The sequence below is a fragment of the Chinchilla lanigera genome, unplaced genomic scaffold, assembly GCF_000276665.1.
Source record: "Chinchilla lanigera isolate Chin_1 unplaced genomic scaffold, ChiLan1.0 scaffold00113, whole genome shotgun sequence".
In the NCBI taxonomy this organism is placed as follows: Eukaryota; Metazoa; Chordata; class Mammalia; order Rodentia; family Chinchillidae; genus Chinchilla; species Chinchilla lanigera.
Window position 1 is genome coordinate 3,516,587 of NW_004955514.1, and position 22,501 is coordinate 3,539,087.

The window sequence follows — 22,501 nt, forward strand, 5'->3', positions numbered from 1 at the left end:
CCCGCGGCGTCAGGCGCGGGGAGCCGGCGCGCGGGGCGGGGTGACCCAGCCTCAGTGCACCCCGCCCGCCCCCAGCCGCCAGCGAGCCGAGCGAGCTGCAGACAGCGCGCGGAGACTGGAGATCACAGAAAACAATAGAGAAACCAGGTCACCGGAAGGAGCCCCACAGAAAGATAGCACTGGTAACGCTTGCGGGGCGACTTTGGCTAGTACTGTACTGTGGTTCAGACGTTTTCTACAGTGAGATCAACCGTCGGATGCACACACACACAGAGATGCATACTAACAGAAATCACACGTGCTAGCTTTCAGTACTGGCTTTGAGGGAACCGACTGGTTAGCGGTCAGGGTCAGGGACCGGTGATCTAGGTGAGCACTCTGGGAACCGAGTAAGTACCCTTTAGACCAGACTACTGATTTCTAATCCGTCTTCGAAGTCTGCATCAAGTCAGCGTCCGCTCTGGTCAGCCCTTAGATCCAGTGCCCAGAACTGGGCAGACGCGCTGTCCTTCCCAGAGGGACCCTCACCCAGCACCCTGGGCTGGGAGTTCAGGGCTGCTCCCCCAGCTCAGAACCGCCACCTCTAGGCTCGGAGGATGCCTGTGACAGCACCCACGTGGGGAAGCTGGAATCCTCCCCTTGGGAGGGATGTAAAATGCTGCCCAGTCTGGGAAAGGAGCCTGCGGGTTTCCTACATACCTCACACCTGAAGTACAGCCACGAAAAGCTGAATGCAAAGTCCAGGGCATTATTCCCAGTGACCACCCCTGCAACAACGCAGCCCACCCACTGAGGAAAGAGGGACAGCGCTAATCTGTGTGCTTCCAGGGCAGCGGCAGAGAAGACATGGATAGGACAAGCCATGTGACTCCTTTATGAGCTTCCTTCCAAAGGCACCTCTAGACAGAAAACAAAGCAGCGTTTCCCTGGAGGCGGGAAGAGCGGGCGACAGCAAATTTACAGAACGATTCTAAAACACTGGGTGATGAAAATCTTCTGAAACTGGAAGGCAACGATTGTTAAATATGTTTATTAAGAACTGAGAGTTTAGAATGAGTGGATTTCTATATTATTTATACTCCAGTAGCATTTTTAACAAGTGATAGGCGAACTCAGCAGCACACGCCTATAATCCCAACCACTCAGGAGGCGAGACAGAGCATCTTGAGATAAAGGCCAGCCTCGGCCACATGGTGAGACCTTGTCTCAAAAACAAGACAAAAACAAGAAGGAGAAGCTGATTCTTCTGTGGAAGGCCTTGTTGAGAAAAAGCATCCAACATGTGGAAATGAAGCCAGGCACGGTGATGCACACCTATAATCCTAGTACTCAAGAGGCTGAGGCAGGACTGAGAGTTTGAGACCAGCCTGTACTATCTAGTGAGATCTTCCCCGTCCGCTCCCCCCACAAAGGCAAAAGCAGCAGTTATGGGGTGAGGGATCATTCAGTTCATACCCAGGCACTTTAACATGTGCCCGGTTTAATTCCTACGGGACTGACCCTATGTGTGAGGTTACACATTAACATGAAGATTTACATCCTAGGAAAAGATAACCCCGACGATTTTATTTTACAGTCCACACCAGTTTGTTGAAATCTAACCTGGCAATCTTATCCTAATTCTTTTGTGGTTTTTATGCCTGTGTGTGCACCTAACCCTCAAATGCTCTTGGAATCAGTTTTACCATCTTATCTGTCTCTTCAATGCATTAAATAAATCTTTGACATGAGGTCATCTAAAAAAAAGGTAAATATCATGAAAAAAAACTGTTTTGTTTCTGGTGGTACTGGGGGTTGAACACTGAGCTATATATCCCTTGGCCTTTTTATTTTGAGAGGGTCTCACTAAGTCATTAAGCCCAGGCTGGACCGAAGCTTGTGATTTTCCTGCCTCAGCCTCCCAGATGCTGGGATTACAGGTGTGAACCACCATGTCCAGCTAAGAGCTGTTTTATATTAAAAGAATAAAGAGACAGACAAGTAAGGACAACACACCAACTCCACTGGTACAGGTAGGGAAAACAGAACACAGCCTGTGTGTCAGATACACTGTGGAACTGCTAGTGAGTCCCCAGGCAGCAGTTTGATGGTTGTGTCCTTGCTCGAATGGCAGAAATCTGAGAGCTTTCAGTATTCCCCCATCGGTTCTCAAGGCTCTGCTGCTTTTTGTTGTTGTTTGCTCTTGAGGTTTGTTGTTGTTGGTGTCTTTACTGTTTTCTCTGTGTTGTTAATGTCAGGTAATTTACTCTGTTGATCTACCTTAAAAGGCACTTACTTTTTTCTCTAGCATGCACCTTTTGCTACTGGGCCTGTCCCATTACCACAGCTATTATATTTGCAGTTATAAAATCTCCACTTTTGTATTTTCTGTCTCCTTACTAATACTTTCTATCTTCCAACCTCGGGAGGGTCCACCCCTACTTGTTAGAGCATTTCTGCCCGGCTGCTTTAACTCCTCTGTTGGGTAATTCCAGTACCAGTGTAGCTTGGCATCTGAGTCTGTCCCCTGTCCGCAGACAACCCTGTTCTTCCTGAGGCCTGGTCAGTTTGAAATGTGGGTCAGATGTTTTGAATTCTGTGTTAGGAGACGCTGGGTCTTGCCTCAGCGCTGACATTTCTGCTTAGATAAGTGGGTCATCCAGGCGGATTCCAGACCCAAGCTCCTGCCCAGCCTTCTCTGGGCTCCAAACTCAGCTGGTTGTTCAGTATTCTTGACTGGATCCCTCATTTGCACCACCCAGCGGCCAGCCTAGGGGCTGCAGTTCGCTTCTGTGTGTGTTCCTCAGATCCACGGAAAGTGCCCCAGCTTCCAAGGGTCACTTTCCTGAGCCTGTCCTCCCAGCAGTCCCCCTGCTGCTTTCTGGCTGCCTGGGTCTCCCCTGTTCTAGTTCCCTAGCCACATGCTCCCCGCAGCTGTGTCCTCATCGAGGCCAGACGGTGGCAAGAGGGACTAAAGCCCCTGAGGTTCGCCCACCCTCGTGGGACAAAGCTGCTCACCTGGGCCCCTTGCCGAGGGTTTCCGTGCCCTCCAGCCCTGGCTGCTGCCATCCGACTGCCTGAGGCCTGGGTGTGAGAGAACAGAGGGGAAAGAACGTGAACAGGGCTCCTGCCTCTCTGAGTGCAAGAAGCACTCCTACAGCCAACGCCTCAGCCGCGGGAGGATTTCTGTCTGTGTTAACAGCCCTTTCTGGGGTTGGGGCTCCCTGGCTTCCTGGGTCTGGAAATCCCAAAAAGGGGAACCTCAGTGTCACTTCAGCAGCACTCCAAATTCTGGTCAGCACCTGTGACCCACTTGCCACCACCTCCTTCCCAGCAGCGCAGGCCGCCGCCCCTGTGCGGTGTGCAGACCTCACAGCCTCGTTCTGGGGAAGGCGGCCGTGCCCATGCCACGCTCACCCATCACACCTGGAACTGGTACCGGCTCTGAGTAGTTCTGTAAGTCACTCCAGCTTGTTGCTATCCTAAAGTCTGCCACTAGGCCAGCGGCCAGTTCCTCCCACCAGTCACCCTGATCTTCCCTTCCCGCGACCTGCGGCGCCCGAGACCCTCTGAGTACCCCAGAATTCTCAGGACCCAGAGATGAGAAGGACACCACGTTTGGCACCCCTGGACTTGCCGCCTTGTGGGTTGTCTAAGGCCTAACAGCTGACTGGAAATTCCAGGCCATCCAAGACATTGCAGCTCCACAAACCCAGACACAGCAGGCCGCCTCCTCACCTTTACCCACGTGACAGCATTTACCCAGGACCCTGAAATGCACAAGCCTGTCCTACCACTGCCACAGTTGGCAGCCGCCTCGAGCGCATCCAAGACAACTTTCGGCTCCACCTCGTTTCCTCACAGTGATGCCAGGTGCTCAAGCCTGTGTCCACAGCATTATATAGGGAAGATCCACAAACTCTGCGTGAAACATCTGCACATCTCCAGCCCTAACCTCTGACCTCTGCTCCAACTACACACTTCCACATTTACTCCTTCACAGTGACCTCCTGAAGGCGGATTCGAGGACTTGGAGTTGGGTGTGTCCTGCTGGATGCAGGGTGCGCTGTCCACGCTCGGAAGCCTGCAGTCATGCTGGGATCCCCAGGAGACAGTGGCAGGGAAACGTGTGAGCAGTGCTGTGGGAGCTAGGGCTGCACAGGAAGTGGGAGAGGCGGAGAAGGGGGTGACCTGGAGGGGCGGGGAGCTCAGCGAGGCTGTGCCGCTGGCAGCACTGGGAAATCAGGGCTGACAACCGACCACTGCGCTGGGCAACTGGCCACTGCCTAAGACACGGTTTCAGAAAAATGTGCATCTCGCTACAAAAACCCCTCCATGATCACTGCACTCTGGACTTCTTCCCCACATGTGACACATGGCAACTAGTCATTTGTGGAGTTACTCGTTAAAATGTCCTTCCTGGGCCCATGGTCAATTCTGACAAAGGCAAGGGTCAGGGAAGTCCTGCCTACCCTTCACTGTACTCCAGGGACAGATCCAGTCAGCGGCTCAAAATTGTGAAGCAAACAAAAGAGCCAGGGGATCCAAGAAATAAGCCCCCCTTTCAGCAACAGGCCAGCGAGCGGCATGCCCCTGCCCATCGACCAGAGCCCAGGCCACACACGCCCAGGGGAGGAGCCGGGCAGCTCCGGCAGCACCACCTCTGCACCTCCATCCTGACTCCGGTTGTGCGGCAGGTACCAACACGAGTGCACCTGCGTGCGCTGGCCTGTGTGACCTGCAGTGACGAAGACGACAGTTCTCCCCCAGCGTCACAGCAGGGCTCGGAAGGGCAGCGTGCACTTAACTGCCTGTAGCATCTGTCAGAACATGCTGTGGGCCGCCCCAGAGCTCAGTTCCATGCGGGGCGTGAGCCTGACAGCCTGAGTTTCTCACAGCGCCGGGTGCTGACAGCGCTGACCAAGTCACGAGTCTGGTGACCCTACTTCAAGAACCACAGTTTTAGTAGGGCTCTCTAGACCTTGGTCAGTTTTGTTTTCCATTAAGAAAAGCTCTCTGAAATCAGTGTCGTAGGAAAAACAAGGCATAATTTTCAAAATGTGTATGAAACTGGAACAGGTAACTCAAGCATCATTTCAACATTTCCCAAGCCCTGCAGTCCTAGGGCCCAAGCCAAGAGTCAGGATAAGGCGGGGCGCCTGGGCAGGCTGCACACAGCCCCTCGGGCCCACACTGGCCTGGGGGAGCTCAGAGGCGCCGCGGCCGCCCCGACTGACTCTAGGCCACCAATGTGCTAAGACCGGCGGAAATTCATCGCATGCTGTATCTCTGCCACCACTTTGGCGTCCCCCGTGCTCAGCCAAGACCTGGCCCGAGAGGGGGTAGTGTTTGCAGGAGGAGAGACAGAGGGCTGTGTTGCTGGGCCAGGCTCCACTTCCTGGGTTCAGAGCCACCTTGTCATGGGAAACAGGGACAACAACAGCAAACGTGCCTGCAGCACTTCCCACAAGCGGCCCTCCTCTGAGCACGAGATAGCTTTTACTCACGAGTCTTCTCCTCCCCAGGAGCAGACACCACTTCTTCCAGTTTCTAGAGATGAGGAAAGTCTGGCTCAGGAAGGTTAAGCAATTCGCTCAAAGCCACACGGCCAAACTGTGGGGAGTTGGGATACAGACCTCAGGCATCGCACTCCAAATTCCATCTTTTTAAATAATGATATGATGCTGCTTCTCTCAGATTTAAAAAAAAATTTTTTAGAGCGAAAAAAGGAATTAAGAGTTTCCTGGAGACTTTTTTATGTGTTGGCTCTAAGGGGAATGACTGGCACTGTCTCAGACCCCACACGCTGACACAGGCCCAGCGCCCACATCCAGGGTGGGTGGCTGTGTGCTGGGCACCTGTGCCAGTGGCTGGCTTGAGTCTGGTGCCTCGGCACAGAAGCAAGTCCTCACCCTGCAGCCCGCTCGGGCCTGGCCGACTTGGGGCAGATGCGAGACGTGAGAAGGCCAGGACACGGCCTGCACCTGCTGCCCGCAGGGTTGAACAGCTCGGGCAGGTCTAGTGACATTCTTCATTATTGAAGACCCAGCCAGATGGGCCTCCACGGGATCACGTTACATGTAGCTGGCCTCCTACTCATGTCACAAGGCAGAAAAACCCCTGACGGTCACATTAAAATGTAAAACTTAAAATAACTACCATGATACTAAAGAAATTCAGATACAAGTGATATTAATTGCTATTAGAACATGTAGTATAGTTGTTACTTTTCCTTAAAGTGTTGATTTCTTTAAAAAGACAGAAGAGATACTTAGTTTGCTAAGAAATCTCCAAAAATGAATTCCAACCTGGATTCACAATGTCTCCCGGGCCGGATGTCACTTCAGGGAACAGGAGACACACTCACTACCCATGTAGTTTGCCGCACTGGAGACAATGCAGGTGCGAGACTGTGAGCAACCACGGCTGCAGGCCACCGCCCCCCACCCCTGGTCTCCCACATCCACCTTGCATGTGGCCAGCAGGAAAGGCAGCAGCTGGGAGAGGCCACACCGCAGCCAGGCCCACAACAGCCTCCTCCGCTCCCGGGCTCAGCCATCGGCCCCAGTCGAACTGCCCAGCTCCCCGCAGTGAGGCCGGGCCGAACCCCTGGCCCCACCCTGCCATTTCCTAGCCATGCAACCCTACGCAAGTACTCGCCCGAGTCTCAAGGTTTCTTCGGTAAACGGGAACAGTGAATCTCTCGGAGTCACTGGGGGTCATCAGTGACCTAGACACACAGGTGGGGCTCCTTTGAAGGCAAGGGCCTGTGCCGCCTCACCAAGAAGGCACCCCCTCCAGGTACTGCAGACACCAACCCACACCGTTTCTAGAGGGCAGTTCTAGAGGGCGGCCGGCCTTCTCCAACCCCAGTGCCGTCACAAGGCCCACTGCTCGGCAGCCCTCGAGTGCTCACTGAACGGCGTCACCGAGTGCAAGTCCACGGGCAGGGGAAGCTGGGGTGGGGGCGACTGTCACAGCGCGGGCCAGCAGCAGCCTGTCAGGAGGCCAAGCGCAGGCGCTAAGAGTCAGGGCTTCCCAGGCCTGCTCGAGTCTCCCACAGACGGAATTATTCAGCCACCAGTGCTCTGTGTCCCTGCGTTTGCTGCTCCCTGCAAGCCACTGGCGTGAGCACCCCCAACGTGGGTCAAGGCAGCCTGGCCTGACCCTGAACCCCTCCAAATTGGGCAACTTTGGAGTAGGGCAGGGAGTCCCCCTATCTAACCCTGCTCCAGAGCAACACCGGGAGGAATGAAGCTCCCAGGGGAAAAGCTTTCATGTCAAGCAGAGCAAAAATGTGATGATAAACACACTCGCAACTGTTACCAAAAGAATGTGTAAAGTCAATGGAGCTGTAAGTATCTAAGGTCAGTGTTGTCAGCTCAACTTTCCTGTGCGCAGGGCACAAGCTATAAGAGATGAAAAAGTTACATTCATCTATATTCTCAGCACACACTGAAGTCTGAGGAACTCGGCATGCAAACATCACAGGTTCTCCACTTCAAAGCCGCGCTGAGGGTCATACAGCTGGCCGCGCCCACACCACAGCATGTCTCTGCTTTGCGTCTGGTGTACCTTGTGTGTTTTCTTTGACTCTTTCTGAGCATTCTCTCGGAGTGGTACTTTTCCAAATAACTTCCATCCCAAGTCATTGTGTTTGTCAAGTCTTGCATTTTGTTTTCTAGCAAGCAAATTCCTATAGGAAAAAAATAAAAGGGTTAGGGAACTTCTGGGTATTTTAAGCAACACTAGGACAGCTGAATTATTCTGGTAAAACAAGTCAACTTTCCTTGGAGAGGGACAATGGAATGAGCCACATACTTTAGCTCTTCAGCGTCGGTTTTCATACAGAATTACTCATCAGGAGAAAGACTTTAAGCCAGAAATAAACTTTCTGTCATTCAACTGTTACATGCATGAATTTGACAGTTCAGAGTGAGGCAACATGTTACGCAATTATCATAAAAAGTGAGCTGTGCTAGATGGAAACCATGCCTCAAGCATTTAGCTGTGTGACTCTGGACCAGTACGTCACCCTCTCTGAGCCTCAGTTTCTGATGTTTCACAAAGAGACCTCATCCCATGGTCCACAAATTGAAATTTCAGGTACACAGTGTTTAATAATAAGAGCTCCTTCAGGGCTTAACCTCTACCTTTGTTTATATTATCCACAAAATAAATTTGTATCATCTATTTTGGTCTTCAGTAGCATAAAAAGAAAATTCATGAGCTGGTCACAAGGTCTCCTCTCTCAAAAACAGCATTCCAGAGAACAGCCAAGCATTCCTGAGAACACAGATCCCGGCTGCTAGTACAATGCGACCTTCCAGGCTGCACAGTGAGGTGCGCTCCAAGGACAAGGGGTGTCCAGGGCTCACCAGGAAGCACAGGGCGAGCCTGCGCACAGTGCTGGCCAGGAAGGAAGCAGGACGCGCTCCCAGGCAGCAGCGGCGCCAGCACCAACTCAAAAGGCCCCCACGGTCACACGGAGCAGCCTTTAATCAAGTAGTAACAGCAGCAGATTATAAGCCACTGCCGCGAGCCAGAGAGATACAAATAAGGACGTGTAAATAAGAGACGGGGAGGGAGGCCCTCAGAAAGCCGCCCGGCCATGCACAAGGAACGTTCTAGTGCAGGCAGGAAAGCAGTGGTGCATGTGGAAACCGGTGGGAGTCAGCTGGAGGGGGAACAGGGTTTTTACACCATTTGGAAACATCTCCCCAGAATCATCAATTACAGAGGCAAAGCCTGTTCACCTGACCTGGCCGTCACTGCGCACCTCCCGCCATCTGATGTGACCTCGGAGGCCGACGCGCCATGCAGGGACACCGCACCAGGCCCAGGACAGCCACACGGAGAGCTCCCCCCACAGCACAAGGCTGACATCCAGATGGGGCCTGGGGCTGCTGCACAGGAGGAGACGGGCAGATGCAGTTCGCGACCCCAGACCACATTCCGGCCCTGCAGAGGGCAAGGGCTGTAAGGGTTCCTGGGCGGCGGACGATGAAGTTCATGTCTAGACTGCTTGAAAACAGCCTGGGACTAAGATTCAGTTCTCTGATCTGATACTGGCACTGAGGTTCTATGACGGAATGTCCAGTGTCCTTGTTTCTTAGGCAGTGTGCTGGCACAGCTGGGACACAGGGTATGTGTATGGGCAGGGATAAAGAAAAAGAAAAAGAACGTGTGGAAGTTTCTTATAATACTTTTCTTGTAACTTTTTGGTAAGTTTGAAATTGTATCAAAATAAAATTAGAAGAACTTTCAAAGGCCTCTTAGTTTCTGCTGTGGTTATAATGGGATCCATTTCAGCAGGACTTCATATCCCGAGGCAATTTCTGTTTACATTCATGAGAAGTGAACTTTGAGCTCGCAGGAGCCCCGAGTCCTTAGTATCTCTGATTTGCCACGGTGAGGATTTGCGCAATTACAAGCCAGTGAAAACCTCAGGCGCCCAGAGATAGCAGGGACGCGGGTGCCGAGAACTCGAGTTCGAGTTTGTGGAAAGCTGCTCCCCCAAACAGGTGATGTGATGATTCAGTGAGCCGTGAGCCGTGAGCCGGGCAGCTCTGCCCACAGCTGGCCCAGAACACAGCGGCCTCCGCCCACCCATCTCTCATCTGAATGAGCAGCAGAGAGCAGGGACGCTCCCCACACAGCTGCTTCCACCTGCATGCCCAAGCACGGAGGTGTCAGGGAACCTGGCTTATGAGAGTGGGGAGAGGGAGGCTGGGGCAGGTATAGCTCCCCTGCTGCCCGCCTCTGTCCACAGGGCCTACCCAGCACCTTTTTTTTTCCCTGGAGTACTGGGAACTGAAACCAAGACCTTCAGACTGAGCTCCATCCCCGGGACTGTTTTACTTTTTATTTTGGGACAGAGTCTCGCACCAAGTTGCCCAGGTTGCACTTGAACTTGTGCTCTTCCTGCCTCAGCCTCCCGCAGTGCTGGGACTGCAGGCATGCACTGTCATATCAGCTAACAGAATCATCTTGAAGTCCTGTTGAAGCAGGCGGGGACAGGGGCACTGTCAAGGATAAAGCCACCCCCATCTGCAAAGGAAGGCTGATCAGAGGGAGGCAGAACCTCTCAGCGGGGGAAGGAGCCACCTTGTCTGGTGGCTTTCATCACAGCGGCCAATGACGCCAGAAAGGCTCGTAGACGGTGGCGTGCAGGGCCTGCCTCCCAGCTCCTCTTCCATCTCATAGGGATGCACGCTGGGCAGCACCCAGGCCACAAGCACAGGGCGCCGCTGGAGCCAGGAGCAAGGTCACTGCCTGACCACTTGGCTGGGACCCTCTGAATCCCAGCAAGAGCAGTAGGTATGGGTGTCGGGTGTCGTACAGGCATCAGCTCTCACCCTCCCTGGGCTTCTCCTCTCCCTAAGTTCTCAGGGGCTTTCCCACCCAGGCCTGACCAGGAAGTCGACAAAGTATCACAGGGCTGGAGGCCGGGCTGAGTGTGGGGAACGCCCTAAACTTTCGGGGAACTCAGCTTCCCTCAGCGGCAGACAGGAGGTCTGGGCCACTGGCTGCTGTGCCCACCGGAACCTGAACCGTGTGAGCCTTCATGTCACAGTAGGTTGGCTGACACACACACACATCATTTTTTTAAAGTATCACTAACAACAGAAAAATTCATGACACATGCTTCCCTGAGTGCTAGGATTATGGGTGTGCACCCCACGGCCAGGTACCTTTTAAAAGAAATTAAGGGGTTGGGGACTTAGTTCAGTGGCACAGCACCTGCCTGGTAAGCGCGAGGTCATGAGTTCGATTCCCAGTACCGGAAAAAAACCAAAAGAAATAAAAATAAAATTTAAAAATAAAAAGAAATTAAAAGGGGCCAGGGAGATAGTTCAGTGGTGCAGCACCCGCCTGGCAAGCGCAAGGTCCCGAGTTCAATTCTCCGTACTAAAAACAAATTAAAAAGTTGCAAAACTGGCTCTTTCTGCCACTAGAAAACAAAATGCTTTTGTAATGCTGGGCGTGGCAGCGCCTGCCTGTAATCCCAGCACTCAGGAGGCTGAGGCAGGAGGATCCTTTCGAGTTTGAGACCAGCCTGGGCTACAAAGTGAGCTCAAGGCCAGCCTGAACCGCATAGGGAGACCCTGTCTCAGAAAGACCAAAAAAAAAAAAAAAAGCTTCCGTACAATTCTCATCCTCATCCTTCAAGTCAGCAAGACTTCATTACCCAAAAAGGCACCCGCTTTTTCTGCATACCCAGCAACACACCATGGTGACTGTGGGTAGCTTTTGGGTGTTCTGTGCAAAGTGCCTCAGTAAGTCAGAAGCTAGAGAGAAAATCGACTTGTTCAGTGGTGCTCCACTGGCACCCAAAGATTAAAGCCTGTTGTGGAGAGAAGTCAAAAGGAGTTTACTCAGCCGCTTAAATACAGTCTTGGTGACTCAAATTGCTGTGCTCAAGTATAACCAATGCACCGCCTCGAATGGACCCCAAGCAGGTCACAGGGAGACAAACAGAGCTGCTCCACTCCCTGGCTCCATGGGGCTTGCTTACAGGGGCAACAGCTCTGGCCTCAGAGGCCAGGCCCCTCCCCTGGGTGAGTGCAGCGGCAACTGCAGTGGGCTGGGCATGAGGCCCCACCTGGCTCACCACGGAGGAAGGCTAGGCTGAACTACACAGGCCCCAGGGCTTCTGCAGGGCAGGCAGAGCAGCTCTAAACCCCGGCCCCACCCCTGGCAGCCGTGTCCGCTGGGCCTCATTTCCATCTCCCAGGACTGGGTCTCACCAGTGAGGCCAGGTCGCGCCTGGCACTTACTGCTCGCCTGGCACACACGGTGGTCAACTCATACCACACAGGCCGAGGGAGCACCGGCGGTGCCCAAGGCCTAGACTGGGGACCTAGTGAGGCCATTGCCCGCCAAGGTTATTTTTTTGATGCCCACCAACAACCAGGCCCAGTGAGACAAGAGGAGAGGGGTCCAGCACTGCGGGAAAGGAAAAAGAAGACCGGAGGTTGAGAGCATTCCATCAAAGCATTAAAGAGATGGTTCAGCAACGTGTGTGTATAGTGTGTGTGTCTGTCCTACAGCCTCTGAGGTCAGCAGGCTCAAAGGACACAATACCCAGACCTTCACCTGCTGCAAAGCAGGTGCAGCTATGGAAAGGCAAGCAGCAGGGCTGGCTCCCAGTCTGGGCCACACTCGGAGGCAGCCATCTGGGCAGCGGCCTGCCTGGCCCTAATCTGCACCAGGCACGGCGCTCCGCTGCTGGCACAGGAAGCAGCGCCTGGCCCTGGGGAGCTCAGAAGCTGGGAGCAGGACGGGGCGGCTCACCCTACAGGGCTCAGCTGGACTCCAGGGAGCCACATGGGCTTAACACTCATGAGAGCTGGGACCTCCCAACAGGACGACGACGAGGAAACCAGCTCCTGAAACCAGCCTGCAGCCCAGCTGCCTAAGGCCAAGCCTGAGTGGTGCGTTCTTCTCCCAGAAGTGCAGCAAGAACGGCCCATCACCAGCCCAAAATCCTCTCCCAGCAGAGGCCGAGGAGACAGCAGGCAAGAGAAGAGAACCCTGAGCCAACATTCAGGAAGAGGAGCTGGGGCGACCTTCCTTTGCTCAAACATTTCATGCCCTAAGTGCTTGTCATTTGCTCAAAGGTATGTTGGCCATATCGGTACTGTTACAGGCACAGGCCACTGCCCCATGGAATTTACTGGAAATATCACCACAACCAGAGACAGCATTCCCAGGAAAATGGTCCAGGAGCTAGGTCAGTTCTCAAGGCCACCCCCAGCCTGCCCAGCAGGTGCCAGGGGACAGAGGGAGTCTGCCCTGGACACCACCCATGAGTGTCTTGGTTTCTGCCCCATGTCGAACACACAGCCACAGTGCGTGCAAATCCACTCCTCTTCCACCCTGAGCTTCTCCTAAGGAAGGGCAAAGCCCACCAGCACAGAGAGACCAAGAGAAAGGGAAAAGGCAAAGATGAAGATGCTTCCCATGGCAACCCTCACTTCTACAGCACCTGCATTGCCGGTCAAGGGGGAGGCAGAACCAGCCTCCTGGTGAGAAGGTCCCCACACCTGAACCTGGCCACACCCCGCCCGCCCCCGGAGTTCCCACATACAGGAGACAGGAGGCAGACCTTTGCAGATGGGAAGGGGAAAGAGGGATGGAGGAGAGGGAGGAGCGGTACCAACCCCCAGGATGAGTGTATTCACTGCATGCTATAAACATGTATGAGTTTTTAAAAAGCAAGCCACAGGATGAAGGGTGGTTCTATCTCTCTGTCTCGGTGTCTCAGAGGCCAGTGACGCCAGCTCCCCTCTGTGGAGTGCAGCCCTCAGCAGCTGCTGTCTTATTCTTCATCTGTCTTCCTAGGGCCACCATGAGACCCCGTAGGGCCACTCACAAGCCACCCAGTTTGTGCACACTCTCAGTGCTCAGCCCAGCTGTGTCAGGCATGCACGGGGCTGTCTGCAGAGGGGACATACCAGCAGCCTGTGTGTTCACCAACCGGGGTTCTTGATGGTGAACTGTTAGTTGTCAAACATGTTTTAAAATTTAGAAATCACAGAAAAAGCTGAGTTGCTGGTTTCTCTTGAAATATCAGAGCTGCTGGGCATGGTGGCACATACCTGTAATCCCAACACATGGGAGGGAGGCTGAGGTAGGAGGATCACAAGTTCGAGGCCAATTTGGGTTACAAAGTTGAGTTCAAGGCCAGCCTGAACTGCATAGCAAAATCCTGCCTCAAAAAGACCAAAAAAGACAAAAGAAAAGAAAAGGAAAGGAAGTATCAGAGCTGGCCGCCTGGGCCTCTGCCCCTGCAGCCTGGGCCTGGGGTGCCCTGTCCACGCAGCCCCCACCTCACTCCCCCCAACGGCAGCTGCAGCATTCCCGGAAGCCACCTGAACAGGCTCCTCTGGGTTTGGGGGTCCTTGCAGGTTATACAGCTTAGGGGACCCTCTTGCAGAAAAAACTCCATCAGGAACACGCGAGGAGTCTGGATGGCAGAACGTCATTTCCACGGCCCCACAGCCAGCCCCGTCTTCAGTGTGCAACCTGGGGGTGTCCGCGGCTACACTGCACGCGTACAGGGGACGCAAGGACCCACAGCCCAAGTCCCACCTCTGTTCTCAGTCAGGCGACTGCTGCCAGAGGAACGGACCCCCTCCCTTAGACACTAACTAGTACTTTTGCCCCTACTGACTTAACTTTTGGGAAATTACCAGAGTCAACAGAACATGAGTTCCGGGGCAAAATGGAACACTCGCCGGCAAAGCACTGCGGTGCTGTCGGGTCCCTGTTGCTAGGGCTCCACAGCGCCTGCCCTGAGGGGCGCCCCAGGTACAGCAGGGTACAGCCCGATGTCGGAGCGGCCTCCTCGCCAGGTACACAGTTCCTGAGGCCGACTCTGCTTCTCAATGTCCTGTCTCTGGAGCTCAGGACAGCGCCGGGCACACATGAACACTCCGATGTATGGAATGACAGCTTTTCCACGGAACCTCGTGAGTTATGTGAGAATTACTGCCATACATTTAAAACAAAGCTCCCAACATAACTGTGAGTGAGTTCTGGCGCCAGCGCAATTGGATGCAAGTTGGGCTGTTTGTCGTTCCACTGCCACCAGAGCTGCCTGGCTCAGGAGCCAAGGTCTCCGCCACCTTCTGAGTCATACCTACCTGTCCAGGCCACCCGTCCCACGCCCGGACTGCACCGGGCACTCGGCACAGATTTCACCTGCTCCTCCCCACAGCCCTGAAGGAAGCAGTGCACACAGCCCCACCAAACAAACAGGAAGAGGCTAGAGAATTCCCTCCTGAGCAACACGCAGGCCCCAGCCTCACCCGCGGGACCGGACGCAGAGACTGCAAAGGCCCCTCTCTCAGCGCGTTCCCACCCTCCACACGGAGCTGGTCACACGTTACACAGGCTCTGACTTCTCTTTGAGAATACAAGGAAAGAAAGGCCACCCACTCCAGCTGTCACAGACACAAGCCAGACAAAGGCCGGCTCACAGAGCAGGGCCCCTGTGTGATGCAGATGTGCCTAGTCCTGGGGCAACACGAAGCAAGAAAGACCTGAGGTTTCAGTGCTGCCATGAACGACAGACACATGCGCGCCAACCCTGGCCTGGGGAGCTCCCCGCGCGCAGCAGGCCCTGCCAGCCACACAAACGTCGTCCACTTTAAGCAGGGGCACCGGGGACACCTCTGCCTAACCCAGGGATGGGGCGAATGGTTGAAAAGCCCGGCGTGTGAGGAAGAGCCTGCTCCACGCACCGCCAGGTACAGACCCAAGGAAGGTGGGACAGCAGCACCAACCTGTCGATGAACAGGAGCGCAGGGGAGACGGCCATGGTGCCGCCAGTGACCACGCAGCTCCGGGGGGCCAGCCACGGAAGCACTAGCCCTCCCTGTGCCACAGTCCTGGTGAGCCACAGCTCCAGGGACACACACGGCGCCCTTCCTCGGCACAGTGTGGGAGGAGACGGCAGCAGGGAGGGGCAGCACTAGTGGAAAGGCAGGGCAGGGCTCCGAACAGTCCCAGGCAGGCTGGGGGTGGCCACAGCCCGGGCAGCTGAGTGCCTGCCTCCCGGGCCAGCCCACAGCACCAGAGCCCCGCAGTGAGCAGGCTGACTGGTCACAAACCCACGGGCACGTCACGTCCCAGTGGGAAGCAGAAGAGCATCACACAAAGTGCCATCCACGCAAGGCCGCACGGTGGGCATCTGCTGTGAGCCAGACACTGCGCCAGCACGTCACCAACGTGGTCCTGTGAGTCACTGTCCAATGCCCACACAAGAACCACCAACGGGGGACAAGATCCCCTGCTCACAATCGAATTCTGTTTTTAGAGATAAAACCACTGCCGGGCATAGTGGCGCACACCTGTAATGCCAGCACTCGGCAGGCTGAGGCAGGAGGATCGTTGAGAGTTTGAGGCCTGCCTGGGCTACAAAGTGAGCTCAAGGCCAGCCTGACTGGCACAGTGAAACCCTGCCTCAAAAAGACAAAAAACAAATAAAGATATAACCAAAACAAACCTGGCTGCAGTGACCACAGGTGGGGCCCTGGGAGCCGACGTCATTCGGTCACCTGCTCACAGTTAGCCCTAAGCAATGAATCTCCTCCGCGAGGGCCTCTCACACAGCTGGCTCCCCACCCCGTGACAGAGGCAACCCCACATCTGTGGCTGTGTGTGCAGCTACTGGAGATACAGGCAGCCAATGCCACATCTGGGATGAGAAGGTGAGGGCGAAGAGGGGTGTTACTTAGACCTCACCTGTTTCTGAACTGCTTAAAAAAAAAAAGCATATATTACTTCTGCGATAAAAACTAATCCAAGCAGGTACTGGATATGGCCAGCACAGGGGGTTCCTACATCTGCACCCTGTGTGGGCAGTGGAAAAGGCCAGTAGCTGTGCGTCCTCAGAGTGGGGTGCTGGGCTGCAGCAGAGCCCTGGGGTGCCATGGAGTGGCTCTGACACCCAGGCTTCAGGGCCCTCCTGGGGCTGGAGCCACATCGCGTGCTTCACACGTGACCCTGCGCCTCCCCGGCCTCTCCCCGGCCCCTCCCCGGCCCCTCCCCACTCCTCACCACCCAAGGAGCCAACCCGGTCTGGTTCACCAGCACGGCCAGCCACAGCCCAGGGTGCTGCGCTGATCCAGGCCTCCCCAGCCCCTTCTGCCTTAGCGCCAGGGTCCTCTCAGGAACCCTGCTCCCCTGACGGTGCAGCTTCCAAACTCCCCAAACCCTTCCTGAGCCCTGACATCCCCTTCTGTATGCTATACCTCAATGACAACACCATTTTAAACCCATCATTTTAAAATTCACAAAGGAACTGCAGGTCCACACGGCCTCACTGTGAAGCTTTCCCGAGACTGAAGAGAGAAGCACGCAGACTCAAGAAACGGACCTCCTCCCTTGCCCATTCCTCACACCACCCAGCAAGTGTCTGGTCACTCGGCACGCACGTCTGTGGCATCATTTGCTAAGAAAAAACTCACTCAACCAGGACTCTCGGAAGCCCATTTAAGGATCGCCTGGCATGGAGTTCGGGGAGGGGTGGCCACATTCGTAAAATTCTCCTGTTCTGAGAACTTTTTATTTCTTTTAATTCAGATACAATAAAGCTGACATTTTTGGTAAGAATTTTAACAAACCAATAGGTTCATTGAGCTGCCAGAGAGAAACCTTATAGGAACCTTGGAAAACAGAAAGAAGAGCGATCCCCACCCCACGGACTGCATGTCGCCCCCACCGAACAGAAGGAGTCCCAGCCCCCACTCAGGAATACAGCTGCAAAGTACGGAACGAAGCGAGCGCAAACCGCATCTGCAGTGAGTGCAGCAGGGGATGACACATCGTGAGCAAGCTAGTGCTCCTCTAAGAAAGCAAAGTCTGCGTAATGTTAGAAAAGTCAGTCATTCCCAAATAAACAAAATAAAAGAGAAAATATATAGCCATCAACCGATACAGAAAAAAGCACCTGACAAAATGGAAGACGGTCATTTTTAAAATCCTTAAAACTGGGAAGGAGGGGCTGGGGATTTAGCTCAGCGGCAAAAGCGCTTGCCTGGCAAGTGCAAGGTCGTGAGTTCGGTTCCCAGTACCAGAGAAAAACCAAAAAAAAAAAAAAAAAAAAAAACTGGGAAGGAAAAGGAACGTCCTTACTGTGATGAAAGTGTCCAGTAGAAGGCAAGGTATCTGACAAAGGGCACCCTGTGTGAGCGCCACACGGCCCAGGCCAGGAGGGGCACGGCCCAGGCCGACCACAGCCAGCACCACCTCAGCGCAGCAGGGCAGGCAAGGCACAGAACAGGCACACAAGGGTCAAAGAAACCAATTCGGCAGACGGCACGCTTTGCTCCCGAGGAAGCCCACAGGACCCTACAGACACTGCTGGAATAACTGAATTCCAAGACCACGGGGTGGAGGGTCTGCACGTGAAAACTGGCTGCACTGCCAACAGACACTGTCCAAGGAAATCAAACCCTCACGCCTTGACGTTTGCAAAACCATCAAAAACTAACAGTATCTCCAAATGAATTTAATGGAAAAAAACAAGACCTGTACACAAAAGGCTGTAAAAAAAGACTATAAAACACTGTGATTAAATGGAAAAAGAATCACAATAAATGGAGGAACATACCATCACCAAGGATCAGAAGCTTTCAGAGTAAAAATTTACCTATGTGTTCAGTGATATCTCAGACAAAGCACTAGAGACTTTGTTAAAACTTCAAACTGAGGCCGGGCATGGGGGTACAGACCTGTAATCCCAGTACTCGAGAGGCTGAGGCAGGAGGATTGCCATGATCTCAAGGCCAGCGTGCACTACATAGGGAGACTCTGTCCCAAATAAAACAAAACACCAAACTGTCAAAGTGATGCTGAAATTCACATGGAAATGAAAAGAACTAAGGATCACCCTGACAATATAGAAGGGCAAAGGAGAAGGGTACTCTACCGGGTATCAACATCTGTAGTACACTCAGAGGTATTAGAAGACTACTGGTGAAATTAGTGGCCCTGATACAAGGAGACACAGAACAACAGAATACAAACCGTCACCTGACAGACCTCAGACGTTCAGGGGAAAGGGCGGTCTTGGCCACCACCGAGCCCTAACTGCTCCCTCGCGGAGTGTAACTGCTCACACGTGGAGTCGGCTGGTGATGGCAAAACAAAGCTTCCCGGTGGTCTGCACAGAGGAGAGTGGCGCTCGCAGGTGATTCATTAACTGACCCTGAGCGGCCCCACCGCACACCCAGCCCCCGACCCCATCCCCACAGGTAATTCATTAACTGACCCTGAGCGGCCCCACCGCACACCCAGCCCCAGACCGCGGCTGTCCTCAGCCTCCCTGAGTCTCCTTCAGACACCCCACCAAGGAAACACAGGACGGAAAGGTTAAGTAGGGATTCTACGCCTATCACCAGCCCAGGTTTTTACAAGGAGAAAGTAAAAACAGCAAAATACCTGTGTACTTTAGTTCAAAACATCATTAAGCAAAAAACTTTTTTGGGAGCGGCAGATGGAACTCGGCCTCCACCCTGCAGACAGGTGCTCTACCACTAAGCTAACTCCCTAGCTCTTTAGCCCTTTTTTAACTTTTTATTTTGAGAGGCTCTTATAGGTAAATGGTCACAACTAGAGAGCACACTCATAAGTGAAAGAAATCAGACCCACATGTGTAAACAACATATTGTCTCACTACTGTAAGAACCTGAAAGAGTGAATAAAAATTAGGAGGTACGATAGACAATGGGAAACAAAAGGAAACTGCTCAGAAGTAAAGAGCAAACTGGGATGAGGGAACAGAGAAAAGAAAGAAGGGGAAAGTTATGTATAGATGTATACACAGGATAGCTGACACAGTTGTACTACTGACTTCCATCGCTTTACTGAATGGAACAGTTAATGGTTAATTATTTGATCAATCTTACATGTCTTTGTTTTCCTGAGTAACCACTTTAAAGATATCACTATGTAATACAACCACCATTGTTGTTTTTGTTTTGTTTTTTTGCGGTACCGGGGATCAAACTCACGACCTTGCGCTTGCCAGGCAGGCGCTTATGCCATTGAGCTATATCCCCAGCCCACAACAACCCTTGTCAACTTCCAAAAAAGAAAGAAAAGAAATTAAACATTAAATTTGCTAAAAAAATTTTTTTTAATTTTGAGATAGAGGACGGGGGATATAGCTCAGTGGCACAAGCGCCTGTCTGGCAAGCACAAGGTCCTGAGTTCAATTCCCTGTACCAAATAAATAAATAAATAAATAAATTTTGAGATAGGGCCTCACTAACTTGCCTCGACTGGCTTCAAATTTGAAATCCTCTTGCCTCAGTCTCCCTACTAGCTGGGATTAGCACACCGGGCCTAATTTATTTATTTACTATTTTTTTCTTTTTGAGACAGAGTCTCTATGCAGTTCAGGCTGGCCTCGAGCTCACTTTGTAGCCCAGGCTGGTCTCGAACTCTCAATGATCCTCCTGCCTCAGCCTCCCGAGTGCCAGGAATTATAGGCGTGCGCCACCACACCCAGCTTTATTCTTAATAAACAACTGAATATTAAGAAAAAGAAGGAAAGAAGAGTCACTAGTTCAGTCGGTGAGTATCAGAGATCATGCACAGCCCAGGGCCACAGTAACCCTTTGGGGAAGAAATGAGATTGCTACTTTGCTTGGGTGCTGGAAACCTTAGGAGTAGGTTCTGGCCCAAGGTGTGAAGAGCGTACTCGGGTTCAGACCCCTGCAGAGTGGGCTCAAAGCCCTGCTTTGCAGCCAGCCGCCTAGCCCAGGCAGGAGATAAACCAGCCCGGCCTTCTCATCTGTGGAAGGGAGACGGCTTCTGTCCATCTGTGCACTTCTCAGTAAATAGCACGAAGGGTGGACTACTGACTGTGCCAGCCGAGCGTCTCCTTTCCCCTAACCCTAACCACACATGGACAAGTCACGTTCAGAATCAACCACACTCCAGCGCCATGCCAACACTGAGAATATAACCGTCAGCAACTAGAAGCACGGGTCCCTGTCCTGGGCTTGATTTACCTTGGAGACGTAAGATTTTTTCCCCCAAGGCAGCAAATTCAGACATGCCCTTGCCTGAGGTCACACAGCAAGGGGAGAAGCCAGCCTGTGAAAGCAGAGTCCACACTGCACGGCCAGAACACACCACCTCCCAGGGTGCTGAGGGCTCACGCTCCAGTTCCGTCTGAGGGTGCGGCCGCAACACTGATTTTTTTAAATTTCCCAGATAATCCTGTTGTGTAACTCAGGCTGAGAACTTTGCTCCTTAACTGATTATAATGTTTTCCTTCCCAAGGTTCTCATTTGTTTAATTGATGGCTTAATTCATAGGGATTTAAGATCATTCCTTTGTGGCAGTTTCCACAAACAGTAAGTTATTTTCTTTTAGATTCTACTCTAAGACACTCTAATAACATTTTGTGGGCCAGGGATGTAGCTCAGCAACATAGCACCTGCCTGGCAAGAGTGAGGTCCTGAGTTCAATTCCTGATATCAAAAAACCCAAAAAAAACAAAAAACATTTTGCACACTAAAGCAAAGTCAAACTGCCACCAGGTCTACGGCATGAACTTAGCCCAGGTGGCTTCGGCAGCCAGGCCGTGTGCTACCCTCTCCACAACGGTCCACCCAGGCCATTGTGCCTGGGACCCTGCAGGTCTCGTCTTCTCTCCCGGCCAACAAGAAACCACACACCCGGGCTCAGGGACGTGTCCATCAGTGTGCGCAGAGAGTCAAGCCGCTCGTGTTCTGCCATTGCTGGGACCATCAGGAACACTGGTGGACAGCCAGCAACTGGGGGGACCGAGACCCAGGCCCAGTCCAGGAGGAGCTCACAGGGAGAGCAGAACCTTCATAACTACGGCAGAACTACAGTGGCTGCAGAGTTAAGACAGAGCAGAGTGCCCTGGGGGCCTCCTCTGCCTTGGAAGAGGAAGGGGACCCAATGAAGAGCCGCTCAGGCAGAGACGGGGAGGTGCTAACCACAGCGCTGCATCCCACCAGCTCTGAGCAGCCGAGAGGGCCACCAAAGCCAGGCCAGCCTCAGTCACCTAACCAGAGGCCAGGGCCAGGGCCATTTCCAGCAGCCCACTGGCCATGCCCGGGGGCATCTCATAAAAGAGAGGCCAGCTGGTCACCACCCAGAAGCAGGGCCATAGGAAGAACAGCCTGCGACCTCCAGGAGGCAAGTCAGGGCAGATCTGGGGTAATGAACAGGCCGCAAACCCGCAGCCACCGCTGGGCCTCCGTCCTCAGGACACCATCTGGGACAGGAAGGCACCCCACAGTACACACCTCAACCTCACCATGAAAACTCGGTTCCTTATCCTGGACAATTAGAGGATGCACAGGACGGAACACAGGGCCACAGAGACATGGCAGGGGCACGGGCTCTTCCGATAGCAAGGGGAATGTTTCCTTTAAGTAAGAAAACTGGACAGGAAACTGCAAAGACAGCCCTTATCTGTATGTTTAAAATTCATGGATGGTCTGTGAGGAAATAAAATAAGGAAGAAAACTTATAGGAGGTATGAAAGTGGAAAGAACAGAAATAGAATGATGTCAAAACTTCGCTGTATATTTTTAAACAAAGCTTTTTAAATAAAAGCTTTAAGGAAATGTATGTAAGTCCAAAAAAAAAAAAAGAAAAAAAGAAAAAGAAAGAAAGAGAAGTGACAGCAGAATGTTCCAGCTTTGTGGACCCACAGGTGCATTTGGAAGCCTCTCGACAGTGTGGGCTGGTGAGGGGTCCCAATCTTGGGGAGCTCTCTCAATATCCACAACAATAATACAATGAGAAGAAAAACATTTAGATTTTAAAGGTTAAGTGTCCTAGGTTTCCTTCCTACTGCTCTGATTTGGTTTGGTTTTTTGAGATGGGGTCTCACTTTGTAGTTGAGCCTGACCTTGAACTCATGGCAATCCTGCTGCCTCAGCCACCCAGGTGCAGAGATTACAGTGTGTGCCACCATAGCCTGCTGTCTTTCTCACAGTTTTTAGGTTTATGTTCTCCC

The 22,501-nt window shown here is 53.0% G+C and overlaps 1 protein-coding gene across 1 annotated transcript in view; it reads right to left on the bottom strand.

Annotated features, from left to right (window-relative positions):
• Tbc1d14 (TBC1 domain family, member 14) overlaps positions 1-22,501 on the bottom strand; it is a gene marked incomplete at its 5' end in the record, with an annotated part of 67,866 nt that overhangs the window by 30,612 nt on the left and 14,753 nt on the right. Inside the window, 1 exon segment of the mRNA XM_013506762.1 lies at positions 7,555-7,675. Within this exon segment, the coding sequence (XP_013362216.1) occupies positions 7,555-7,675 (121 nt within the window).